Source organism: Panthera onca, chromosome X (assembly GCF_046562875.1).
Source record: "Panthera onca isolate mPanOnc1 chromosome X, mPanOnc1 haplotype 2, whole genome shotgun sequence".
Classification (NCBI taxonomy): domain Eukaryota; kingdom Metazoa; phylum Chordata; class Mammalia; order Carnivora; family Felidae; genus Panthera; species Panthera onca.
The window spans coordinates 66,546,613-66,567,839 of record NC_138357.1 but is presented as its reverse complement, the minus strand read 5'-3'; the positions used below and the strand labels follow the sequence as shown (position 1 = coordinate 66,567,839).

The window sequence follows — 21,227 nt, the reverse complement described above, 5'->3', positions numbered from 1 at the left end:
AATGTCCAACTCTTGATTTCAGCTCAGGTCATGATCTCATGGTTCGTGGGACTGAGCCCCATGTCAGGCGCTGCCCTGACAGTGCGGAGCCTGCTTAGGATTCTCTCTCTCCCTTTTTCTCTCTGCCCTCCCCTGCTGTCCTGTTCTCTCTCTCCCACTCAAAATAAATAAACATTAAAAAACAAATGGCAAGATTTCATTTTTTATGGCTAAGTAATATTCCACTGTATATAACACGTTTTCTGTATCCATTTATCTATCAATGGACACTTAGGTTGTATTTTTACTAAGCAAGGGAACTTACTTGTGAGGCTTATCTTGGGCAGCTGCAAAATGAGTAGAATTCCTCCCCTGCCCACCAGATCTCAAAAGGCCTTAAATGGGTTCAGTCATGTATTCTGTACAAGTGGTTTCAACAATAACTTACTCTCAAAGTTATGTCATTAGAATAGCTCTCATTGTGGAGATAGTAAGCATAATGTACATTCCAAGAATGGGGTTTGAGTGAGGAGTATCTGATTGCCTGGATCCAGTTCGCAGGTCAACCAGCAGTCAAGTCCTCACGATTACCTCCTCCAACATAGATAAACAACATTGAGTATTTTACAGATATATATATATATGTAAATGATATGGATTTTCAAGATCTATTGTTAAGTGGGAAAAACCCAAAGTACAAAGGAATATACATATTTGCTACATTTCTGTAAAATAGAAGAGGAAATAAGAAAATATACACATATTTGCCCATTTTTTGCAAAAGGAAACACAAAAAAAGTTAAACCAGAAATTAATGAAATTGGTTATCTATAGGAGGTGGAAGAAATGGAGTGGAACAGTTATGGGAGGGAATGACACTTCTCTAAGTATACAAGTGTGTATAGTTTTGACTTTTGCAATAATGTAAATATTTATAAAATAATCCAATTGTAAAAAACAAATCATTTGGTTTTTCAAGATGAAAAACGTTCTAAAGATGAATAGTGATGATGATTGCACAAAAATGTGAATGTACTTAACGCCACTAAACTGTACACTTGAAAATTGTTAAAGGTAAATATTATGCTGTGTATATTTTACCACAATTTAGAAAATAAATTAGACGAGTGCCTGGCTGGCTTAGTTGGTTGAGCATGCGACTCTTGTGAGTTTGAGCCCCACATTGGGTGTAGAGCTTACTTAAAAAAATAATAATTTAAAAGATAAAGTAAATTAGAAAAAAATTAAATCATATCAGTAAGAATGTGGGAAAACTTAAATTGAATATAAACAGAAAAAAGAGAGCTTGACACTATTTCAAATGAAAAACAGCCACACTATGACGGCCCCTGGGTGGCTCAGTAGGTTAAACGTCCGACTTCATCTCAGGTCATGATCTCATGGTTTGTGAGTTTGAGCCCCGCATTGGGCTCTGTGCTGACAGCTCAGAGCCTGGAGCCTGCTCCAGATTCTGTGTCTCCCTCTCTCTCTATCCCTCCCCCACTCACACTCTGTCTCTCTCTCTCAAAAATAAATAAACATTTGGGGTGCCTGGGTGGCTCAGTCAGTTAAGCGTCTGACTTCAGCTCAGGTCACCATCTCACGTTCCGTGAGTTCGAGCCCCGTGTTGGGCTCTGGGCCGATGGCTCAGAGCCTGGAGCTTGCTTCCGGTTCTGTGTCTCCCTCTCTCTCTGCCTCTCCCCCGTTCATGCTCTGTCTCTCTCTGTCTCAAAAATAAATAAACGTTAAAAATTAAAAAATAAATAAATAAATAAATAAACATTTAAAAAAGTAAAAAAAAAAAAAAGAAAAACAACTACACTAAAGAAAAAAACAAATCTGAATAATTTATGAACACAGGACTTTGATTATACACCATTAGTTGAAAAAAAAAACAACCCTACAAGCAAATCTTGAACTCTACTAAGTTGGTTTGTTTTTTATAGCGATATGAGTATTGTATATAATATATTGTATATTATGTAATACGTATAAACACTGATGTTATTGAGAGCCAGGATTCTCACTATGGAAGAAGGGAGATACAAATATGAAAGGGGGGAAACTAAAAAAGAACTTTTGGGGATTGGACTGGCATTGGAGGTATTAGTATAAAATATTATTCCTAACATATATTCCTAGCCCTATTTGCTGAAAGGACTAGAAGCAACGACACTCCAATATCAATGAGCATACTTGGTGCCGAATATATGTTGCTAAATAACATCTCTAAAAAAATTAGGGCTCCTTAGAGAAATGGCTGGTTCCAGTACCGTGGCAGGGAAAGTACAAGATGAACCTTGAACATCTTATGTCAGAAAATAAACACATGATAAAAAAATAATGAAGTCATGTAAAAAAATACATAGAAACCAGCTTGAATGGAATCCTACTGTTCACATCTGGGACTATTGATTATTAAAATAAATCATGCTAGTAATGGATTATAGCTGTTGAATCTACAAATCCATACTGATAATGAACAAATAAAATGGAGGAGGGGATAAAATTCCTCCCTACAGCAGAACACCCACTATTAAATATAGAAGCAATGATAGAGTTAGAAAATCACCATTTGAAACTTTCACACTAATTATTTAGGCAAAAATCATCAATGGATACAATAACTAGTGGGTGATATTTTGATGAAGAATAGGATATTCGCATGGTCTCAATGTATTTTTCACATTACTTATTACAAAGGAAAAAAAAATCCCAGTAACTTTAGTGTAGGAACTTGGAAGCCACTCTTTGGACCAGATGATTAAAGTTGGCAATAATGAGACAATTATAGGACACTGTATGCTTTCTGATAAGATGCCCTAAGAAAACACATCTGTTACGTAGTATTCCTGCCAGAAGTGCATAAATTGAATTCAATCATGAGTAAACATTAAGCACACACAATTTGTGGGAACTTTTACAAAATAATTGGCCTATACTCTTCAAAGATATTACAGAGCACAGACCTGTGGAGTCAGAAGGTCCATTACCAGTTCTTCCACTTACAATTGACTAATCTTGATCTTCTACTAGTCACTTAAGGATTATGCACCTCACTTCCTTCAGATGTAAAACAGAGAATAAAGGTTACTGGTAGTGACAAAAAAATCAATGCCACAAAAGACAAAGACAGAGGAACTATTCAATTTTAAAGGAAACTAAAGACACACAACAACTAAATTCAATATGGGGATCTGGACTGAATTCTGGATAGAGACACTGGGACAATTGGTGAATTGGAATATAAGCTGTATTGTATCAATACTAAAATTTCTTAATTTGATGACTGTACTATGGCTATGTAATAGAATATCTTATTCTTACAAAATGAACCCGTTAGTATTAACAGGTAAAAGTACATGATGTATGCAAGTTATTCTCAAATGGTTCACATCTGCCCCCACCATAGACAGAGAGAGGGAGAGAGAGAGAGAGAGAGAGAGAGAGAGAGAGAAAGCGAGAGAGAGAACACATGTGGCAAAACATTATCCAAGTGGTGTACCTTGGCAATGGGTGTTTTAGGAGTTCTCTTCACCACCTATATTTTATTATGAAAATATCCAAACATACAGAAAGTGTGAAAGAACTGTACTCTGAACACCCACCATCAAGATTCTACAATTATGACGTTGTTTATCCACATATTACTAGTTTCTTTTTACTATTCTTGCAACTTTTCTAAATTTTAAATCATTTCAAAATTGAAAGTTAAACAAAGTAGTATGTAGTAATAGGAGACAAAAAAAAAATTAGAGAAATGAAGTTCGGGGGACCCAAACAAACTGCTAATGTGGAGCGAGATACGGGCTCAAAGACTCTGAAACACTATTTTGAAGCTAGCGCCTTGGATGTGTCAGCCTAAAATCACTGTCTTAGCTCTCTGTAGAGCTCTAAACCTGGCTCCAAGACGGGGGCAGGGGGAGGATTCTCTCATTTTTCACTGAATACCATCGTACACCACTCACAAGGCGTGAAACTACATCTCCCAGAAAGGCTTTTTCCTTCCTGTCTGTAAAGAGGATTACAATTTCTATAGGGTTTTTTTAAGGTCTCGCGAGATTTCATTAAATCTCATTAAAGTATCCAGCAGAAAGCCATTTTGTTTTTCAGGGCTCATTGCAAGGGGACTTGGTCCCAAATTGTGGCAAATCAGCAGCTACAGTTGCACCGTTCTGTCTTCAGCTTCAGGATGTTTCCTATGGCCAGAAACGCTTTAAGTCGTCTCCGAGGTAAGCAAAAATTGTGAGCAAATAATTTCCAACTGCATTTTATCAATTTGTCCTCATGGTTTCTCGTGTCCTTTCCCTCCACCTTCATCCTGACTTTCTAATTCTAAATGCGCAGTCTCCCGAAGTAATTGGAAAGCTGTCCTTAGCATTAACTTAATCACGCAGAGTTCCTGTTTTGGTTCCCAGCTCGCTCTGTTACCAGAGTCATAGCATACCCAGTTTTTTTAATTATTATTCAGTTATGTACAATTGAAGGGAAAGAGGCACTTGGTGGACACTAATCCCTTAGTAAGTTTTAGCTTTGAGGGTGCACTTACCCCGAAAGAGAAGAACCTTCTCTCCCAATTCCTGTAACTGTGGAAGGAAACTGTAAATGTAGCTTCTCTGGTTTCATTGCAAGGTGACAGCCTAAATGGTGGCCCTGCAGCTTTTATGTAGTTTGTAGGTTAGTAAGTGAATATTAGCTTATTCGAAAGTAATTGTAATTTTTTTTTCTTGTCTAAAAGTTAAGCAGTTACAGGGAACTTTGAGACCAGCCTTATGTATTGAGAATGTATTACATTGGAGAGAAAAATTCATTTCCGTACTTGATTTGCAGTGAAGGTGACCTTGACTAATGTGAGCAGTGGTTTTACATTGAAAGTGACCTTAAGCAATTACCATATTGCTTCTTTTTTTTATTTTATTTTTTTTTCAACGTTTTTTATTTATTTTTGGGACAGAGAGAGACAGAGCATGAACGGGGGAGGGTCAGAGAGAGAGGGAGACACAGAATCGGAAACAGGCTCCAGGCTCCGAGCCATCAGCCCAGAGCCCGACGCGGGGCTCGAACTCACGGACCGCGAGATCGTGACCTGGCTGAAGTCGGACGCTTAACCGACTGCGCCACCCAGGCGCCCCTACCATATTGCTTCTTGAGCCATCTTGTTATTTTCAGTTTACAGAGTCATTTAGAGGTATTAGTAGATTGTGTTCTAAACACTGAAGCAGCTTTGACAATAACCAAAACAATAGTTACCCAACTGGGTTTTCAATATTCCAAAAGCCATGTCTATTATCTCTCACTTTGGGCAAATGATTTTTCTCTGAACCTCATTTTCCTTCTTTGTAAGATAGGGTGTTAGTAAATAATTCCTACTTCATACCATTGTTGAGGATTATATGAGATCACCAATAGGTGGTAACCAAGAAATTTCTTGTTAACAGAGGAGAGTTCTAAAGAAATCCACTTGGGTTACCGGAATGTTGAAGTCATGAGGTGTTGCAGAATTGTTTGGTAATTTTAATCTATTTGCCCTTTGAGCTGGTACGGCCTGTACTTCTCAGGAAAGGGAGGTTTTTTTTGTTGTTGTTCTTTTGTTTGTTTTTCAATGTGGAAGTCACACGCTCACTTTTTAATAACTGCTCTAGAGCAGAATATATAGTGAAATGTTTGTAAATTTGCTCATCCCAAGTGTATCTAAAGGTGAAAAGAAAACCTGTAAGGCAGTTAAGAGGAGAAATCATTAATGGCCAAATAACTATCCTGAGATAACCCATTCTATCACATAGAAGCTATTAAATTCTTAAATGCTAGTGAATGGGCAACAATTACATAAGTAGTGCCATTTGAGGATCTAAAACAATAAGGACCTGTTACTTCGGAAGAAAAAAAAAATATCCGGAAATACGCGTTTTCCAGTCTCGGGCTCTTTGCCAAGCTCTCCTAAGTGCCTCCAGAGGCAGTTTGAAAACTCATTCTACTAAAATAATAGTAACGAAAAGTTTTAATGTCCTTCTGCTCAAAAACCTTTGCCTCTACCAACGACCCTTTCTAGTTTTATCCCCCATTACTTGTCCGTATACCTTGTCCTTCAAGCAAACATAACTTTTTAAATTTTCCCCTTTTCTAATGTTTGTTTATTCTTGAGAGAAAGAGGCAGAAAGCATGCTGCACGCATGAGTAGGGGAGGGGCAGAGAGAGGGAGATACTGTATCCCAAACCAGGCTCCAGGCTCTGAGAGGTCAGCACAGAGCCTGATTGGGGGCTCGAACCCAAGAACCACAAGATGATGACCAGAGCCGAAGTCGGACGCTTAACTGACTGAGCCACCCAGGTGCCCCCATAATTGTTTTTTTAATATACTAGGCTTTTCTTTGTTTGCTGTTTTTCACATTTCCCTTTCCTACATCTATGTAACCAAATCCTACCTGCTGTTCAAAGTGCTTATCTAATATTCTACTTGTAGTACAGTGGTTTGTGTATGGGTGTCCCATATCCTCCTCTAACTTAGGGGGTTACTTGAGGACAGGATCTGTGTTTTACACATTTTCATGTACCCCATTTCTTTTAGCATGGTATTCATTTGTTTTTGAAAAAAATCAAGATTATTCTAGTTTTGTTTTGTTTTTGTAATAAAAAAAAATGTTTTTACGTTTATTTATTTTTGAGACAGAGAGAGACAGAGCATGAACGGGGGAGGGGCAGAGAGAGAGGGAGACACAGAATCTGAAACAGGCTCCAGGCTCTGAGCTGTCAGCACAGAGCCCGATGCGGGGCTCGAACTCACGGACTGCGAGATCATGACCCGAGCCGAAGTTGGACGCCCCAACCGACTGAGCCACCCAGGCGCCCCTGTTTTTGTAATTTTAAGGTCATAAGCATTTAGTGTGCTTTAATTTGAAATTCATTTTGAGGGTATTGTAAGTTACAACTTATGTTGTAAGTTGTTGAGTACTGCAGAGTAAATAAACTCTAGTGAAAATTTAAGTCATTCAAATTAATGAATAGGAGCCAAGTTCCAGAGGTTTGTAGTGAATGTTACTGACACCACCTGTCCTTTTTATCTCCCAAGATTTTATCTTAATTTTTAAATGTTTGTTTATTCATTCTTGAGAGAGTGTGCGAGTGCACAAGTGGGGTAGGGACCGAAAGAGAATCCCAAGCAGACTCCACGCCCTACATGGGGCTTGAACTCACGAACCTCAAGATCATGATCTGAGCTGAAATCAAGAGTTGGCTGCTCAACTGACTGAGCAACCCAGGCACTCCCTGTCCCCCAAGATTTTACTATGAAAAATTTTCAGACATATAGAAAAGTTGGAAGAATTGTATGATCACACACAAATTACAAATTAATTCAAATTAATTATTGATACAAATTAATGTTAATGGATACAATTAACATTTTGATATATTTGTTTTCTCACATATCTTTTTTTAATGTTTGTTTATTTTTGAGAGAGAGGATGAGCAGGGGAGGGGCAGAGAGAGAGGGAGACAGAGGATCCAAAGCAGGGTCTGTGCTGACAGCAGAGTGCTCGACCTTAGCTGAAGTCGGATGCTTAACCAACTGAGCCATTTCAGGTGCCCCTGGTTTCTCACATATCTATACATCTGTCATTTCATCTTATTTTTGATGCATTTTAAAGTACGCTACTTTGCTTTTAGCTACAATATGTTTTAACATTTTATTGAAGTGCCTGATACTATAAAGTTAACTTCCTTTGCTTTCCTGATGGCAGTATCAGTTACATGTTCTCTTTTCTTTATAATTGATAGATATGTTTCTGTATTTCTTTTTTCCTTTAAGTTCAAAGCATTCAGCAAACAATGGCAAGGCAGAGCCACCAGAAACGGACTCCTGATTTCCATGACAAATACGGTAATGCTGTATTAGCTAGTGGAGCCACTTTCTGTGTTGCTGTATGGGCTTATGTAAGTACTATTGATTGATAATTTTCTATATTAGATGTTTTTCATTCCTATTTAATATATATATATTTTTAATGTTTATTTATTTTAGAGAGAGACAGAGCGTGAGTGGGGGAGGGGCAGAGAGAGAGGGAGACACAGAATCCAAAACAGGCTCCAGGCTCTGAGCTGGCAACACAGAGCCCGACGCAGGGCTGTGAACCCTCCGAACCCACGAACTGTGAAATCATGACCTGAGCTGAAGTCAGTTGCCCAACCGGCTGAGCCACCCAGGCGCCCCTTCATTCCTATTTAGTTCATGAATTCAAAATGTTTTCACATAGTAGTATACATTTCTTGTTCAGAGGGACTTCAGAGATTTTCTGATGTAATTAACCACCCAGTATAGGAATTTCTTCCATAGCATTAAGCATTCATATTTTACCCATCATTTTCTTGCCAAAAAAATTCTGATCCCATTTTCATGTATCAACCATTAGATACTAGAAAATTGCTATCATGTCTCCTGGATCTTCTCTTAAACATCCTTAGTTCTGTTAATCACTTTTTGTTATGTGGTTTCCATGGTTTTCACCATCTTGGGTCACCTTCCTTCACTTAATCAGTTTCTCTTCTAAAGTTCTGCCCTCTGAACAGAGTACAACATTTTTGATGGATGAGATGTAAAAGTGACTTGTTTTCACTATTATAGTTTTTTACATCTTACATATAACAATCTGCTTACCAGTTTATATACTTGCTGGTTAAAAGTGGGATAAATATATGTTGTTCTTAAAAGATACGTATAAATCCTTACCTTAATAAACAAAGATATTAATTAATGGGGCTTTTTATTCTTGTTTTAACCTTCCTTAAATATACTATTAAATAGGTGTGTCTACTTAATTAGAAGAGTAAATAGATTTTGAACAAATGTGTGATCAGGGGCACTTTTGGAGTGGTGTTCCTTGAAAGGATATTACAAAAGTGCTCTTTGGCAGTATTTAGGTAGTTGTGGTTGAGTGAAGCAATGTTTTGAGGAGATGTTACAGAAATGTGAAGTAGAAATTTGAGTTAATTAAATTAAAAATTCAATTGCCCAGTCATATTAGCCACATTTCAGTTGCTCAGTAACCATATGTAGCTCTTGTGTTGGACAATGAAGATCTAGAACATTTCTTTCATCTCCAGAAGTTCTATTGAAGAGTACTGCTCTGGAGAATTAGGACAGCAATTAGGTTTGGCTTACATAGTGGGCACTATATATCCCAGCTGAATCTCTGTGTGTTTTTAACCTATAGAGTAGAATACCTTTGTCACTTTTAAGAAATGGTCTCCACGGGAGAGTAGACTCTGGTTTAAACTTTTATAACTGATAGCATTTTAATTCTTACAGACAGCAACACAAATTGGAATAGAATGGAACCTGTCCCCTGTTGGCAGAGTCACCCCAAAGGAATGGAGAGATCAGTAGTCATCCCAGCTGGTATAATAATGAATTGTTTCAAAACCAACTCCTAATTGATGCCAAGTAAAAGCACTGTGCACCCATTAAAATATGGCCTGATTGAAGAAATAAAGTATATTTGAAACCTTTGTTGTCATTTTGTTTCTTTTGTAATGAAACCAAGCTTGATCACTTTTCATTTATTTAACCTTTGTGTTACTATTAAAGGAAGATGCATTATAATTTCTTAAATAATTTTTCTTTATGAGGTGTTTTGAAAGGAAAATTTGGCTATCACCTGGAAGTCAACTTTATAGTAGGCTTATAGTTCATGAATAAGTGATTTCAGAGTTACTTTAGGTCATCTTTGAGTGCCCAGATATTGATATGCATACTGCTTTCTACCTCTAATTTATATGTATATTTGGAATTGGAATTAAGTCCTTTTTAGTCCTGCCAAGAGAACTTGGGGTGTCACCAGACCCAAGGGAAGAGTGGTCCTATCAGATGAACTCCTAGGATGTCTGAAGATTAGCTAGCTCTTTGGCTCCGTTGGCACATTCATCTTAGAGCTTTGGATCTTTCATTATATTTATTTAGGATGTTTATGATGCTATTAAAGAAAGGATCTGTCAAATATGGTTTATTGTCACTTAACCAGCTACTTTCGTGACCTATTGGCATCCTGTAATTATACCAACTTTTGATGCATGTATTATCCTGAATTCAGTATGACTTTGGATTTTATGTGTAAGATGCTAACTGAAGAAAACATCTATAATGTTTGAAGCACATTGGTGCTTTGTTAATTCCTTGGCTGAAGGCGTAAAAAGCCTCATGTTTGTTGATAGTGCTCAAATAAGCAGAAAATGGAATTTCAGTGGAGTAATCTATGTTAGCTAAATTAGAGATTCCTAAATTCACTCACCTAAAATAAGTTATCAGGTAAGCGGCTTTTGGGAATTGCCAAATTTACCTGATGTATGTAGGTAAGGATGTATGTGTAACCAAACATCAGAAAAATTTTTACCTGTTGTATGAAATACTAGAAGAATGCTCTCATGGCAAAATGCATCAAAGCCAGTAAGTAATTTCATTGTTTGAGTAGGAAAAATCAGTTGAATGTCCTTGCAAACTATGTTGCAGATTAGTAACTATGTAATAGTGCCTATATTTGATAAAATTTGAATGAACACTATATTTAGAAAGAATGTTAAAATAGGACTAAAGTGTTCAAATGCATGTAGCCCTGAGATGTGATTAAGTAAAATAAACATTTCTTTAAGGAAGCTTTAACTTTCCATTAGATTATTTACCTCTTCATTACTGAATTTTTATTGAGGATTACTAACGACTATATGCAATTTTCAATATGATTTGTGCCACTTTGTCAGGTAAGTGTTGCCAGCTCTTATAGGCAAAAAAAAATTTTTTAAATGTCTACTTGTCCATTTGCCAACATACATGTTTCTCTGTGTGATAAAATCTGGTGGTGGTAGTTGGCATGTCTGAACAGACTTTTAAAACTTTATTTTGTACTTAATCTTGTCCTGATGAGTAATTGTAAAACTACCATGGCCAGGGTGCCTGGGTGGCTCAGGTCATGATCTCGCAGTTTGTGGGTTTGAGCCCCTTGTTGGGCTCTGTGCTGATAGCTCAGAGCCTGGAGCCTGCTTCGGATTTTGTGTCTCTCTCTCTCTGCTGTTCACAATCTGTCTTCTCTCAAATAAAAAGTAATAATATAAAATAAAACTGCCATGGCCACTACCAGAAATGAAGCAGTAGTAGAAGCCTAAATTAGTTTGTGTCATCACAGTGTTCTGACCTTGCAGCCTCCCTAGTGTACTCAAAGGTCTATCCTCTCACAAACACACTCAGTTTATCCCAGAACATCACTGAAAGTTTTAATACCTAGATTGGGAAGGTTGTCAAATTAGTCTTCCTATCAAAAATCTATTCGTCTGAAGAATTTAGGTAAGTGACTTTAGAAACATTGCCAATCCTTTAAATGTTATTTGTTGAAGGCCAGAAAGTATTTTTTTTTAACGTTTATTTATTTTTGAGACAGACAGAGCACGAATGGGGGAGGGGCAGAGAGAGAGGGAGACACAGAATCGGAAGCAGGCTCCAGGCTCTGAGCCATCAGCCCAGAGCCTGACGCGGGGCTCGAACTCACGGACCGCGAGATCGTGACCTGAGCTGAAGTCGGACGCTTAACCGACTGAGCCACCCAGGCGCCCCCAGAAAGTATTTTTTAAATTAGGGGAAATATCATGAATTCAATTAATTTGACCGTAAATTATATCACAATGTTTTCTGTTCTTTTAAATTTATTAAGCTTATTTAGAACTAGGTACTGTGGTAATTGTGGAGGCACAGATATTGAGTTCTCACCCTTGTGACTATTGGAGATCTTAATATCACTTTATAAGCATTTTGGGGGCACCTACTATCTGCTCACTGCCAGAAAACTTGATTACTTCCTGAAGATATTCCCTTCTATTTGAAAGCTCAGTATAATAATTGTAAAAAAACTGTTGGTATGCTTGTGCACTGATTAGGGGGATTAGGGATTATGCATTTAGAGATGTGAGGTGTTTTAGAGTAAGGGAAAGGCTCAATCACTAAGGATGTACATGATAAGAGAGTTGCAGCTCATAACGATAAACTTTACATAAAAATTAGCTGGTAAATTTGGTACTCTGATAAAGCTTTATGATTTCTGCCTTTTAGTGAATTTCTGTGAAAGCTTAATACAATTGTTAATATTGTAGTTACAAACCAACTTACTAATGATTTGAAGCTCACTTAAAAGCCATCTTAATTTCATGTGATTTTTAAAGATTTTAAATTTGGGGTTGAATTTGTGACATAAGGTTGTACACGATTGACAGTTACAACTAAATGTCTGGGAAGGTTAGGAATATTGAAGATAATTTTTTCATATATGTGTATAGGTATAGGGGAGAAGGAATAATCCTTTCTGAAATACTTCATTGTAGGCCTAAAATTTAAATCTTGGGCGATTTTAAGTGGCCTGTAAAGGCTTAATAGGAGTTTGAAAACAGGTGGCATGGAAATTAGTTTATCAGTATTTAAATATGCTTAGTGTGTGGCATTTTGCTAAGCCTTTTACAAATATTAATTTAATATATATACCTTGTGTACTAGTTTGAATTTGGCAACATTATTGGACTTGATACTTTTATGGGAACTGGGTTTTTTAAATGTTTATTTTAATTTTAAGAGTGCAAGTGGGGGAGGAGCAGAGAGAGAGGGGGACAGAGGATCTGAAGCGGGCTCTGCACTGACAGCAGAGAATCCAATGTAGGGCTCAAACTGATGAATGGTGAGATCAAGACCTGAGCCAAAGTCCAACTCTTAACCACCTGAGCCACCCAGGTGCTCCCCAGGAACTGGGTTGAAAATGCAAAATAATCTATAATTTCCCTCTATATCTTATGACAGATATTCAATGAAAGGAAATATGAAAAGACCATATCTCACTTTTAATTTAGTGAAAGGGAGCCTGTACCTCTTAATGTTCATAGTTTTAAAAATCCTAGGATTTTGCCGTTTTTTAAATGTTGAAATGGGCAAACAGGATTAAAAGTATGTTTTTCTCAAATTCTGTATTGCTTATTTATTGCATGGTCTTGCTACATTTTATGCATCTCATTTCTTTCCGAACTCATGGTGATAGTCTAATATCTTTACATCTATGGAATCCTCTAGGTTTTTAAGAAGATCATCAAGTGAATGGATAAATGGGCAAGTGGTTGGAAGCTTTAGGATGGTGATATCGAAGGTAGTGTGAGGTGCGATGCCTGCCCCAACTGTAACGCACTGACACATAAAGATTATGAATTCAAAAGCATGAATAAAAAGTCAAAAAAATTTGAGATCATTTTTTACAAATTGTTAAAAAATATTTATTTTTGAGAGAGAGTGTGAGCGGGGGAGCGGCAGACAGAGAGAGAAAGAGAAGGAGAGATAGAGACAGAATCTGAAGCAGGTTCCAGGCTCTGAGCTGTCAGCACAGAGCTGGATGCAGGGCTCGAAGTCATGAACCACCAGATCATGACCTGAGCCAAAGTTGGACGCTTAACCGACTGAGCCACCTAGGCATCCCAAGATCATTTTTGAAGGGAGGACGAATGCAAGTTCATAGTTCTGGCATTTGCATCTGGAGTTAGGCTACACAGTCTATCAGCAGCACATTAATTTCATGCTGGGAAAGGCTGAACTATGTACAAGATGATTTACAAGGAGGTCTATGGCACTTTCTGGCTGGTTAGATGACACAGGCTTTGGTGGGGTTTTGTTTTGTTTCTGGTGATGGAACGGGTTGGAGGGCTCTCTTGCCACGCCAAAGACTTCAGCCAGGGGCTGCGTGTAAGCCTAAGGGCAGTAGGGGGCGGAAGAAGCTTGATTCTAGGGCTCGCGTTGCCCTTCACGTGACGCGTCCCTCTCTCCGCGTCTCAGGCCCTGCTTCCGGCCTGGGCGTCACCCGGAAGTGGGGGGAGTAAGGAAGGGAAGGGTAAAGGCCGCAGGCCCGGGAGGCTATGGGTGGAGGAACAGAGCCCGAGTGAGTGCCGCCGCCGCCGCCGCCGCCGCCGCCGCCGCCGCCGCCGCCGCCGCCGCCGCCGCCGCCGCCGCCGCGCTCCCCTCTCCTCCTCCCCTTCCCTCCGGACGCCGCCACTATTGCTTCTTCTCCCGGTGTGTTAGATTGGAGCCTGCGCGTGCATTTGTCGCTGCCACGGGCTGCGTAGCTCCCGACGTTTAACCATAGGAAAAAAAACCCAGGTAAGTCCTATACCGGCTTCCCGTCGTTCCTTTCTACTGGAGAGGTGTTCTGTACTGTCAGTCTGTACTACCGAGTGTACCGAGGGTCATTTTAATCTGGGGGCAATCCCCAAACGCTCACTTCTTCACAACTCAGGTATTTACCTCGCTCATGTTTTACCCCTCCTAACAGGGCATAATGGAGGGGAGATTGGGTACTGACCCGTGTCATTTTCCTTGTACCCTCCTGGGGAAGTGTTCTGATCATGGCCTGTGTTACCTAATTAATTAAAGATATGAGAAGGTCTGTGCCTGTATGGAAGTCATATGTACTGATGACCATAATTAATGAAATAAAGTGAAAAATTATTTTGCTTCTTGTCTTGCTCTGGGAGCATAAGCTAAACTGAGAGAACGCTCTTGTTCTCATTTCATTTTGTTCATTCGGCCCGCTTCCCAGTAAAGTTATTCTCCACACTTGTCACACCCTTGTGGTACCTTTATCTTTGACACTTTTTGTTGTAGACGTTGAGGTTATCCCAAGCACCAACAACTCTTTCATTGCTTCACAAATTCGTATTTTAGCATCTGATCCTTGTTTTAGAGTCTTTTCATCTACAGTAATACGGTTTTGTATTGAGTCTTAATGTGTGAAGGACATCGAATTGGGTGATATCGAGGTGTGGGGGTGGTATGGAGTATAGGCAAGAAATAGGACAGAGTCCTTGGCCTCAAGTGAGTTTGCAGTCAAGTTAGTTGAGTTCAGTTATGAAGTCAGTGGGTTCTAGCAGCCCCACTGATTGAATAACTAGACTGCTTATCTCATCCTCTTACTTTTTTTTAAAATCTTTTTAAAATCTCATCCTTTTAAAAGGATATTTTCAACTGAGATTTTATTTATTTTTAAAACGTTCTTGTGTTTACATTCATGACATGAGAGGGTTTTTTGGTACTAGAGGGTCTCACAATGTATAGGAAAGACAGGTACATCCTTTCAATTTCATCTCAGTAACATTGTACGTTAGAACGAGAAAGTGTTATGAGAATGCAAGGAAGGGAGCATTTGAGATGGGCCTTGAAAATGGGTAGGACTTAACTTTGCAGGAATGGAAGTAGGGGAGGGCAGCCCAGGTAGAAGAAAAAATATGAGCCGAGGCTTAGGGGGCTGGAAAGATGCAGGACATCCAACAACACACTGTACATCAACATCCCTATTTCTAACACAGCCACATCCTCTAAGATATTCCTGTTAAAGGAAAAAAATATATAGGCTCCAAAACTGGTAAGCTCACAACCATATCCAGCTACCCTCCAGCCAACAAAAAAGCTTATATATAGAAAAAATACATGAAATGACAAAAGCAGCATGAATGTATGAGATTTCAGTCAGATGTAAACTCAAATTTAAGAGAAAAAATAAAGTTTGCTATATATTTTCATTTAAGCTTTAATTTTTTTAAGCTTTAATTTTAAATTTAGTTAATATATGGTATTATATTAGTTTCAGGTGTACAATATAGTGATTCAACACTTCCATACATTACCCAGTGCTCATCACAAGTGCACTCCTTAATCCCCATCACCTATTTAACATACCCCCCCCCACCTCCCTTCTAGTAACCATTAATGTATTCCCTATAGTTAAGTCTGTTTCTTGGGGTGCCTGGGTGGCTCAGTCAATTAAGCTCCCAGGTAATGATCTCACGGCTCATGAGTTTGAGCCCCACATTAGGCTCCGTACTAACAGTGAGGAGCCAGCGCGATTCTTTCGCCCTCTTTCTCTGCCCTTCCTCCTCTCACTCTCTCTGTCTCTCAAAATAAACTTAAAAAGAAGAAGAAAAAGTCTGTTTCTTGATTTGTCTCTCTCATTTTTTTCCTCTTAAAGTTTGTTGTATTTTAATTCTGATTGACTGTTATAACTTAAATGTAATTTGGAATCAATTTTTACATTTCTGGGAATGAATAACATCGGTGTCTGAAGCCAGAAGTTGTTTGTTCCAGGATTTCCCCAATGAATTTCTGCATTTCTTTTTCTCCAAATTGATTTCTCGCCTGGTCTTAATATGATAGAAACTATTCTTTTCCAATCATAGTCTTAGAAAGATCTTGATTCTTGGCCTCCAGGTAGGGTTAGATTAAACACTAATCTCCCCAAAGGATAGAGACATCTCTGGTCTCTAATGCAGAAGGTTGTTTTTCTTTGAAAAGATGCATGCAGAAATAGTACAATTTATTTGAAAAGGAAAGGGAGTGATGAGCAAAAATCAACTAACATATACAATCTTTACTTCTGTGAGGGTGCTAAGGCAACACATTTCTTTATAAATTCCTCATTATAACTTCTTTTATCTATATGTTTAAAAATACTTGACAAACTTTAATCAAGACTTTTTTTTAGTTTATTTATTTATTTATTTTGAGAGAGAGAGAGCACGAGGGGCAGAGAGAGAAGGAGAGAGAGAATCCCAAGCACACTCCCCACCATCAGCGTGGAGCCCCTTTTGGGGCTCAAACTCAGAAACCATAAGACTGTGACCTGAGCCAAAACCAAGAGATGCTTAACCAACTGAGCCACCCAGGTGCTCCTTTAATCAAGACTTTTGACACATCCCAATGCGTGAAAATAATTTTCATTTACCAGTTGGGAAACTAAATTGTGAGGAGAGATTTATCTGAGGTGATACAGGCACTGGCACAGCTGAGAATAATATTTGGGAGTTTTATCTTAAAATTTCTTCTACTCATCTTTGTGAAAGGTTTTACAGAGTTTTGTTTTTAAACTGTGGTCTTTCTTAGGACATAAAAATGTGGGCGGAGCAGGGAGGTGGGCAGGAGAGATAGGCCACAGGCCTGTTTTGGTTCAATTTACCATCTCAACAATCATGTTTTTCACTTATGACTCTCAAGTCTTCAGGTAGATTTAATATGATATAACTTGCTTATTTGCTGAGGTAGTATGGCAGGAAAAGTATCATGATACTTTTAGAATGTGTTCCATTAAAGTGAAAGGGTAGAAAATTTCTGGTTTCATAAATATGTTCCTAGTTTCTCCAGCACTGTTAGAAAATTGAAGTGATTTTCTTATCTTTGTGGAATTAAATGTGTGGGATACTGGTAGATTACATTAGTTTTCACAGATATTTCTTTCCTTGAAATGAGGATAAAATATCCCCCATTTTGAGCCACTTAGTTGTACTTTGTCCCATGTTTTCTGTCCACATTTAGAATTACACAGCTATTTTTTTAAACCTATTTTTACTTTATGATTTTCTAGTGTAGAAGTCCAGTTTTTCAGACCTATACTCGGGAGCACATTTTCATAATTTACTAGTTGAATAAACAGGTTATTTCACATCTTAGGGAAATTGTTTTAACCTGGCCATTTACCTTATTTGATTTTGTTTGTAAAAAGTTTAAGTGTTTTGTTTTATGCTGATGTAATTGTTGCTGATCCTGTTTGTGCATTTGATGTCTCAGCCAAAGATTGTGAGGGAATAATATTGGAATTACTTCCCTCCTCTACTCTGACCTGAGAGTTTGCAGGGCATTGTATATTCTTGGAATTGTGAAGAAAATGGTTTCTGCTCTCTTGAGTGTTCACCTGAAGCATGGTACCTGCCGTTCAGGAGAGGAGAGCATTAACAGGGCTTCTGTTAAGACCTGAAAAACTGTTAACAGAGATAGAAGAACAGAAAAGAATTCCAGAGTGGAGAGCCCTTTAAAGGAAATTCCCAGGACTGTTTCTTAAATATTTATTTGTTTACTTATTATTTATTTAATATATAGAGAGAAAGCATGCATGTGTGGGGGAAGGGTAGAGAGGAAGAGAGGGAATCTTAAGCAGGCTCCATGCTCAGGGTGGAGCCTGACCCTGAGATTTTGACCAGGGCTGAAAACAGGAGTCAGAAGCTCAGTGGACTGAGCCACCCAGGGGCCCTTCTCAGGACTATTTAGGATAAATTTGTAGCTGACTTCTAGTGTCATGAGGATACTTAAGAATTGATCCTTGAACTAACAAAAGTTTACAAAGAGCTTGGTAAGGAGTTCCAAGTGTAACTCCTTAGTTGATCCTTGTACTTACAATGGTAAGAAAAACAAAGGTATCTAATTTTTTGGTGATAATAAAATTATTCTAAGAATTCTAATTGAATTATTAAATCAATCAATAATAATGCTATTAATATAAAGTATATTGTATTGATTATTAATAAATACATTGTTATTATTTTGGAGTGGGGAGAGAGAGAGAGCCGGCTAGGGGCAGAGGGAGAGGGAGGGGGAGAGAGAGAGAGAGAGAGAGAGAGAGAGAGAGAGAATCTTAAGTAGGCTCTGCACCGGATGTGGACATGGGGCTTGATCTCAGGACTGTGAGATCATGAGCTGAGCCGAAATCAAGAATTGGTTGCTCAGCTGACTGAGCCACCCAAGTGCCCAATATATTATATTTTTAATTAATTAATTATTTATTTAGAACGTGTGCTGGAGCAGGGGAAGAGCAGAGAGAAAGGGAGAGAGAGAATCTCAAGCAGGCTCCACACTGAGTGCAGAGCCTGACACAGGGCTTGATCTCACAAACCTGTGAGATAATGACCTGAGCTGAAATCAAGATTCAGATGCTCAACCAACTGAGCCACCTAGGTGCTTCCAATATATTATATTTTTAAAACACTACTATTAATATTAAATCATTTGCATAGAACCAGTTTCATTTTGGCCAATAAATGTTTTCTCTTATTTTACTCTGCCATTTCACTGTTAATTCTGATTATCAATTTTTAGTTCAGACTTGCAGCCACAGTATCTTGGTATTAATTTCTGATCACACCTGTAAGTGTGTTTTTGGGTATTAGAAATCAAATTGGTGTCATATGTCTTCAAGTATTGTCCATCTAAAGTGAAGTGTTTTATCTGGCTCCTCTGTTTCTAGCGAGGTGATAGCAGAATGAATTTTAGTCATAAAAACCTTTGTAGTCTTCAGATAGTTATAAAGCCTTAAATTCATTGTATGATGATAGAAAAAATAATTTATGTAGTGCAGTGTATTACTTGACCTTGAGTGTTAGGGTATGACTAGGGTTGCATAAGAGTGTGTCCACTGTGTTTTTTACAAAAATAACTCACAGATGCCTGTTTCTTAACTTTAGGGGCAGTGGTAAGTCATGGGATCTTGAATCTTTTCCTTTTTATTATTTTTTTGGGAGCATGTAAATGAAGGAGACTAGAATTGATCTTTCATCTAGTGTGAAAAAATGTGCAATTTGGTAGGAGTTAACATGTTCTTTCATAGGGCCAGATTTTATTTCTAGAGCTAGTAAGTGGCTAAGCTAAGATTTAAAGCCAGACAGTTTGGTTTTAGAACCTGTGGTCTTCTCTCTCTCTCTCTCTTTTTTTTTTATAAAGTCACTTTATTTTTTATTTTTTAGAGAGAGTGCATGAGTTGTGGAGAGAGGCAGAGAGGGAGAGGGAGAGAGAGAAAGAGAGAGAATATCTCAAGCAGGTTCCATGCCCAGTGTGGAGCCCAACATGGGCTCAATCCCATGAATTTGGGATCATGGGATGCTCAACTGAGTCATCCAGGTGCCCCTAGAATCCATGTTCTTACCTTAAATAAAAGAACTGTATTTTTTTAATGTTTATTCATTTTTGAGATAGAGAAAGAGAGACAGAGTGTGAGTGGGAAAGGGGCAGAGAGAGAGGGAGACACAGAATCCAAAGCAGGCTCCAGGCTCTGAGCTGTGAGCACAGAGCCCGATGTGGGGCTTGAACTCGTGAACCGCGAGATCATGACCTGAGCTGAAGTCAAATGCCAAACTGACTGAGCCACTCAGGCTCCCCAAAGAACTGTTTTTTTTTTTAAAGTACATAGACATTTGAGCAAAATTAGCTCTATTGCAGTTAAGTTCCTTGTTTGTCCTAAAGGGAGAAATACTCATTTATCTTCTTTGAAAGTATGAATGAGCAAATAGATTTGATGATGAAAAATTAAAGTATTGGTAACTCAAAATTTCCTTGATACTTTCAAACTAAATTCAAAAGTAAGGAGTCATAGTTTTATTTTTAGCTAATTACATTATTTAAAGATATGCTAAAAGACTTAATGTTTAAAGTGATGTTGGTCTTATTTGTATTTTCTAAGTCCCTCAGGAAGAGAAAAGAAATGGTCATGTGTCTATTTTTATCTTTTTTTTTAAGGAAAAATGTTTATTTAAAAAAAGAAAAACTGTTTTATTCAGTACATGTATTTCAGACATTAGGTAAATACAAAAATGATATAATAGTACCTACCTCAGAGGACTGTTGATGAGTTAATACATGTGAAGCTCTAAGAGCAGTGCCTGTCAGGTAGTAAACACACAGTAAAGTTTAGTTACCATTATTCTTTTAAAAACTATTTACTATAGGGGCGCCAGGGTGGCTCAGTTGGTTAAGCGTCCGACTTTGGCTCAGTTCATGATCTCTTGATTTGAGGGTTCGAGCCCTGTGTCGGGCTCTGTGCTGACAGCTCAGAGCCTGGAGCCTGCTTCAGATTCTGTGTCTCCCTCTCTCTCTGCCCCTCCCCTGCTCACCTCTGTCTCTCTCTCAAAAATAAAAATTAAAAAAATCAAAAATTATTAAAAATGTTTTAAAGTAATGTTAGCAACCTATATAATAAAATTATAAATTCTAGTTTTGCAGTACTATAAATTGAGTGGACGTAAGAGGAATATACTAATGAATCAGTACCTGCAAGCAATAATTAGTTTCTAATGCACTAAAAAAATTTTTTTAATGTTTATTCACTTTAGAGAGAGAGAGAGAGAAAGAGAGAGAGAGAGAGAGAACACGAGCTGGGGAGGGGCAGAGAGAGAGGGAGACACAGAATCTGAAGCAGGCTCCAGGCTCTGATCTGTCAGCACAGATCCCGACGCGGGGCTCTAACCCACAAATTGCGAGATCATGACCTGAGCTGAAGTCAGACGCTTAACTGACTAAGCCACCCAGGTACTGCAGCAATAATTAGTTTCTAAATTCCACCACAGAAAATGGAAAACTCAGATTGGGAGGGCACAGTAGCCTACATTACACCTACAGTATGCTAACATCACATCTTGAAACTCATTATCACAGATAG

General features: G+C 38.3%; 2 protein-coding genes across 4 annotated transcripts in view; both read left to right on the top strand.

Moving 5' to 3' along the window:
* The first annotated feature begins 4,060 nt into the window (after positions 1-4,060).
* COX7B (cytochrome c oxidase subunit 7B) lies at positions 4,061-9,480 on the top strand. The gene is made up of 3 exons (XM_081794282.1): positions 4,061-4,211; positions 7,784-7,908; positions 9,281-9,480. Exons 1-3 carry the CDS (start codon positions 4,172-4,174, stop codon positions 9,356-9,358), a joined length of 243 nt encoding a protein of 80 aa, XP_081650408.1. The 5' UTR covers positions 4,061-4,171; the 3' UTR covers positions 9,359-9,480.
* Positions 9,481-13,866: 4,386 nt separating this feature from the next.
* Positions 13,867-21,227, top strand: part of ATP7A (ATPase copper transporting alpha) — a 158,358-nt gene continuing 150,997 nt past the window's right edge. Inside the window, exon 1 of one of the 3 annotated variants that reach the window (XM_081792925.1) lies at positions 13,867-14,137. The gene's annotated coding sequence lies outside the window, so the exon portion shown is untranslated. The remainder of the gene's footprint in view (positions 14,138-21,227) is intronic. The other 2 variants (XM_081792923.1, XM_081792924.1) reach the window with 2 other exon arrangements.

Excerpts from the sequence above, each read along its gene's own strand:
- COX7B (XM_081794282.1), top strand. The coding sequence starts at position 4,172 with ATGTTTCCTATGGCCAGAAACGCTTTAAGTCGTCTCCGAG. Across the intron at positions 4,212-7,783 it reads CGCTTTAAGTCGTCTCCGAG|TTCAAAGCATTCAGCAAACA; the intron begins GTAAGCAAAAAT and ends TTTTCCTTTAAG. Across the intron at positions 7,909-9,280 it reads GTGTTGCTGTATGGGCTTAT|ACAGCAACACAAATTGGAAT; the intron begins GTAAGTACTATT and ends TAATTCTTACAG.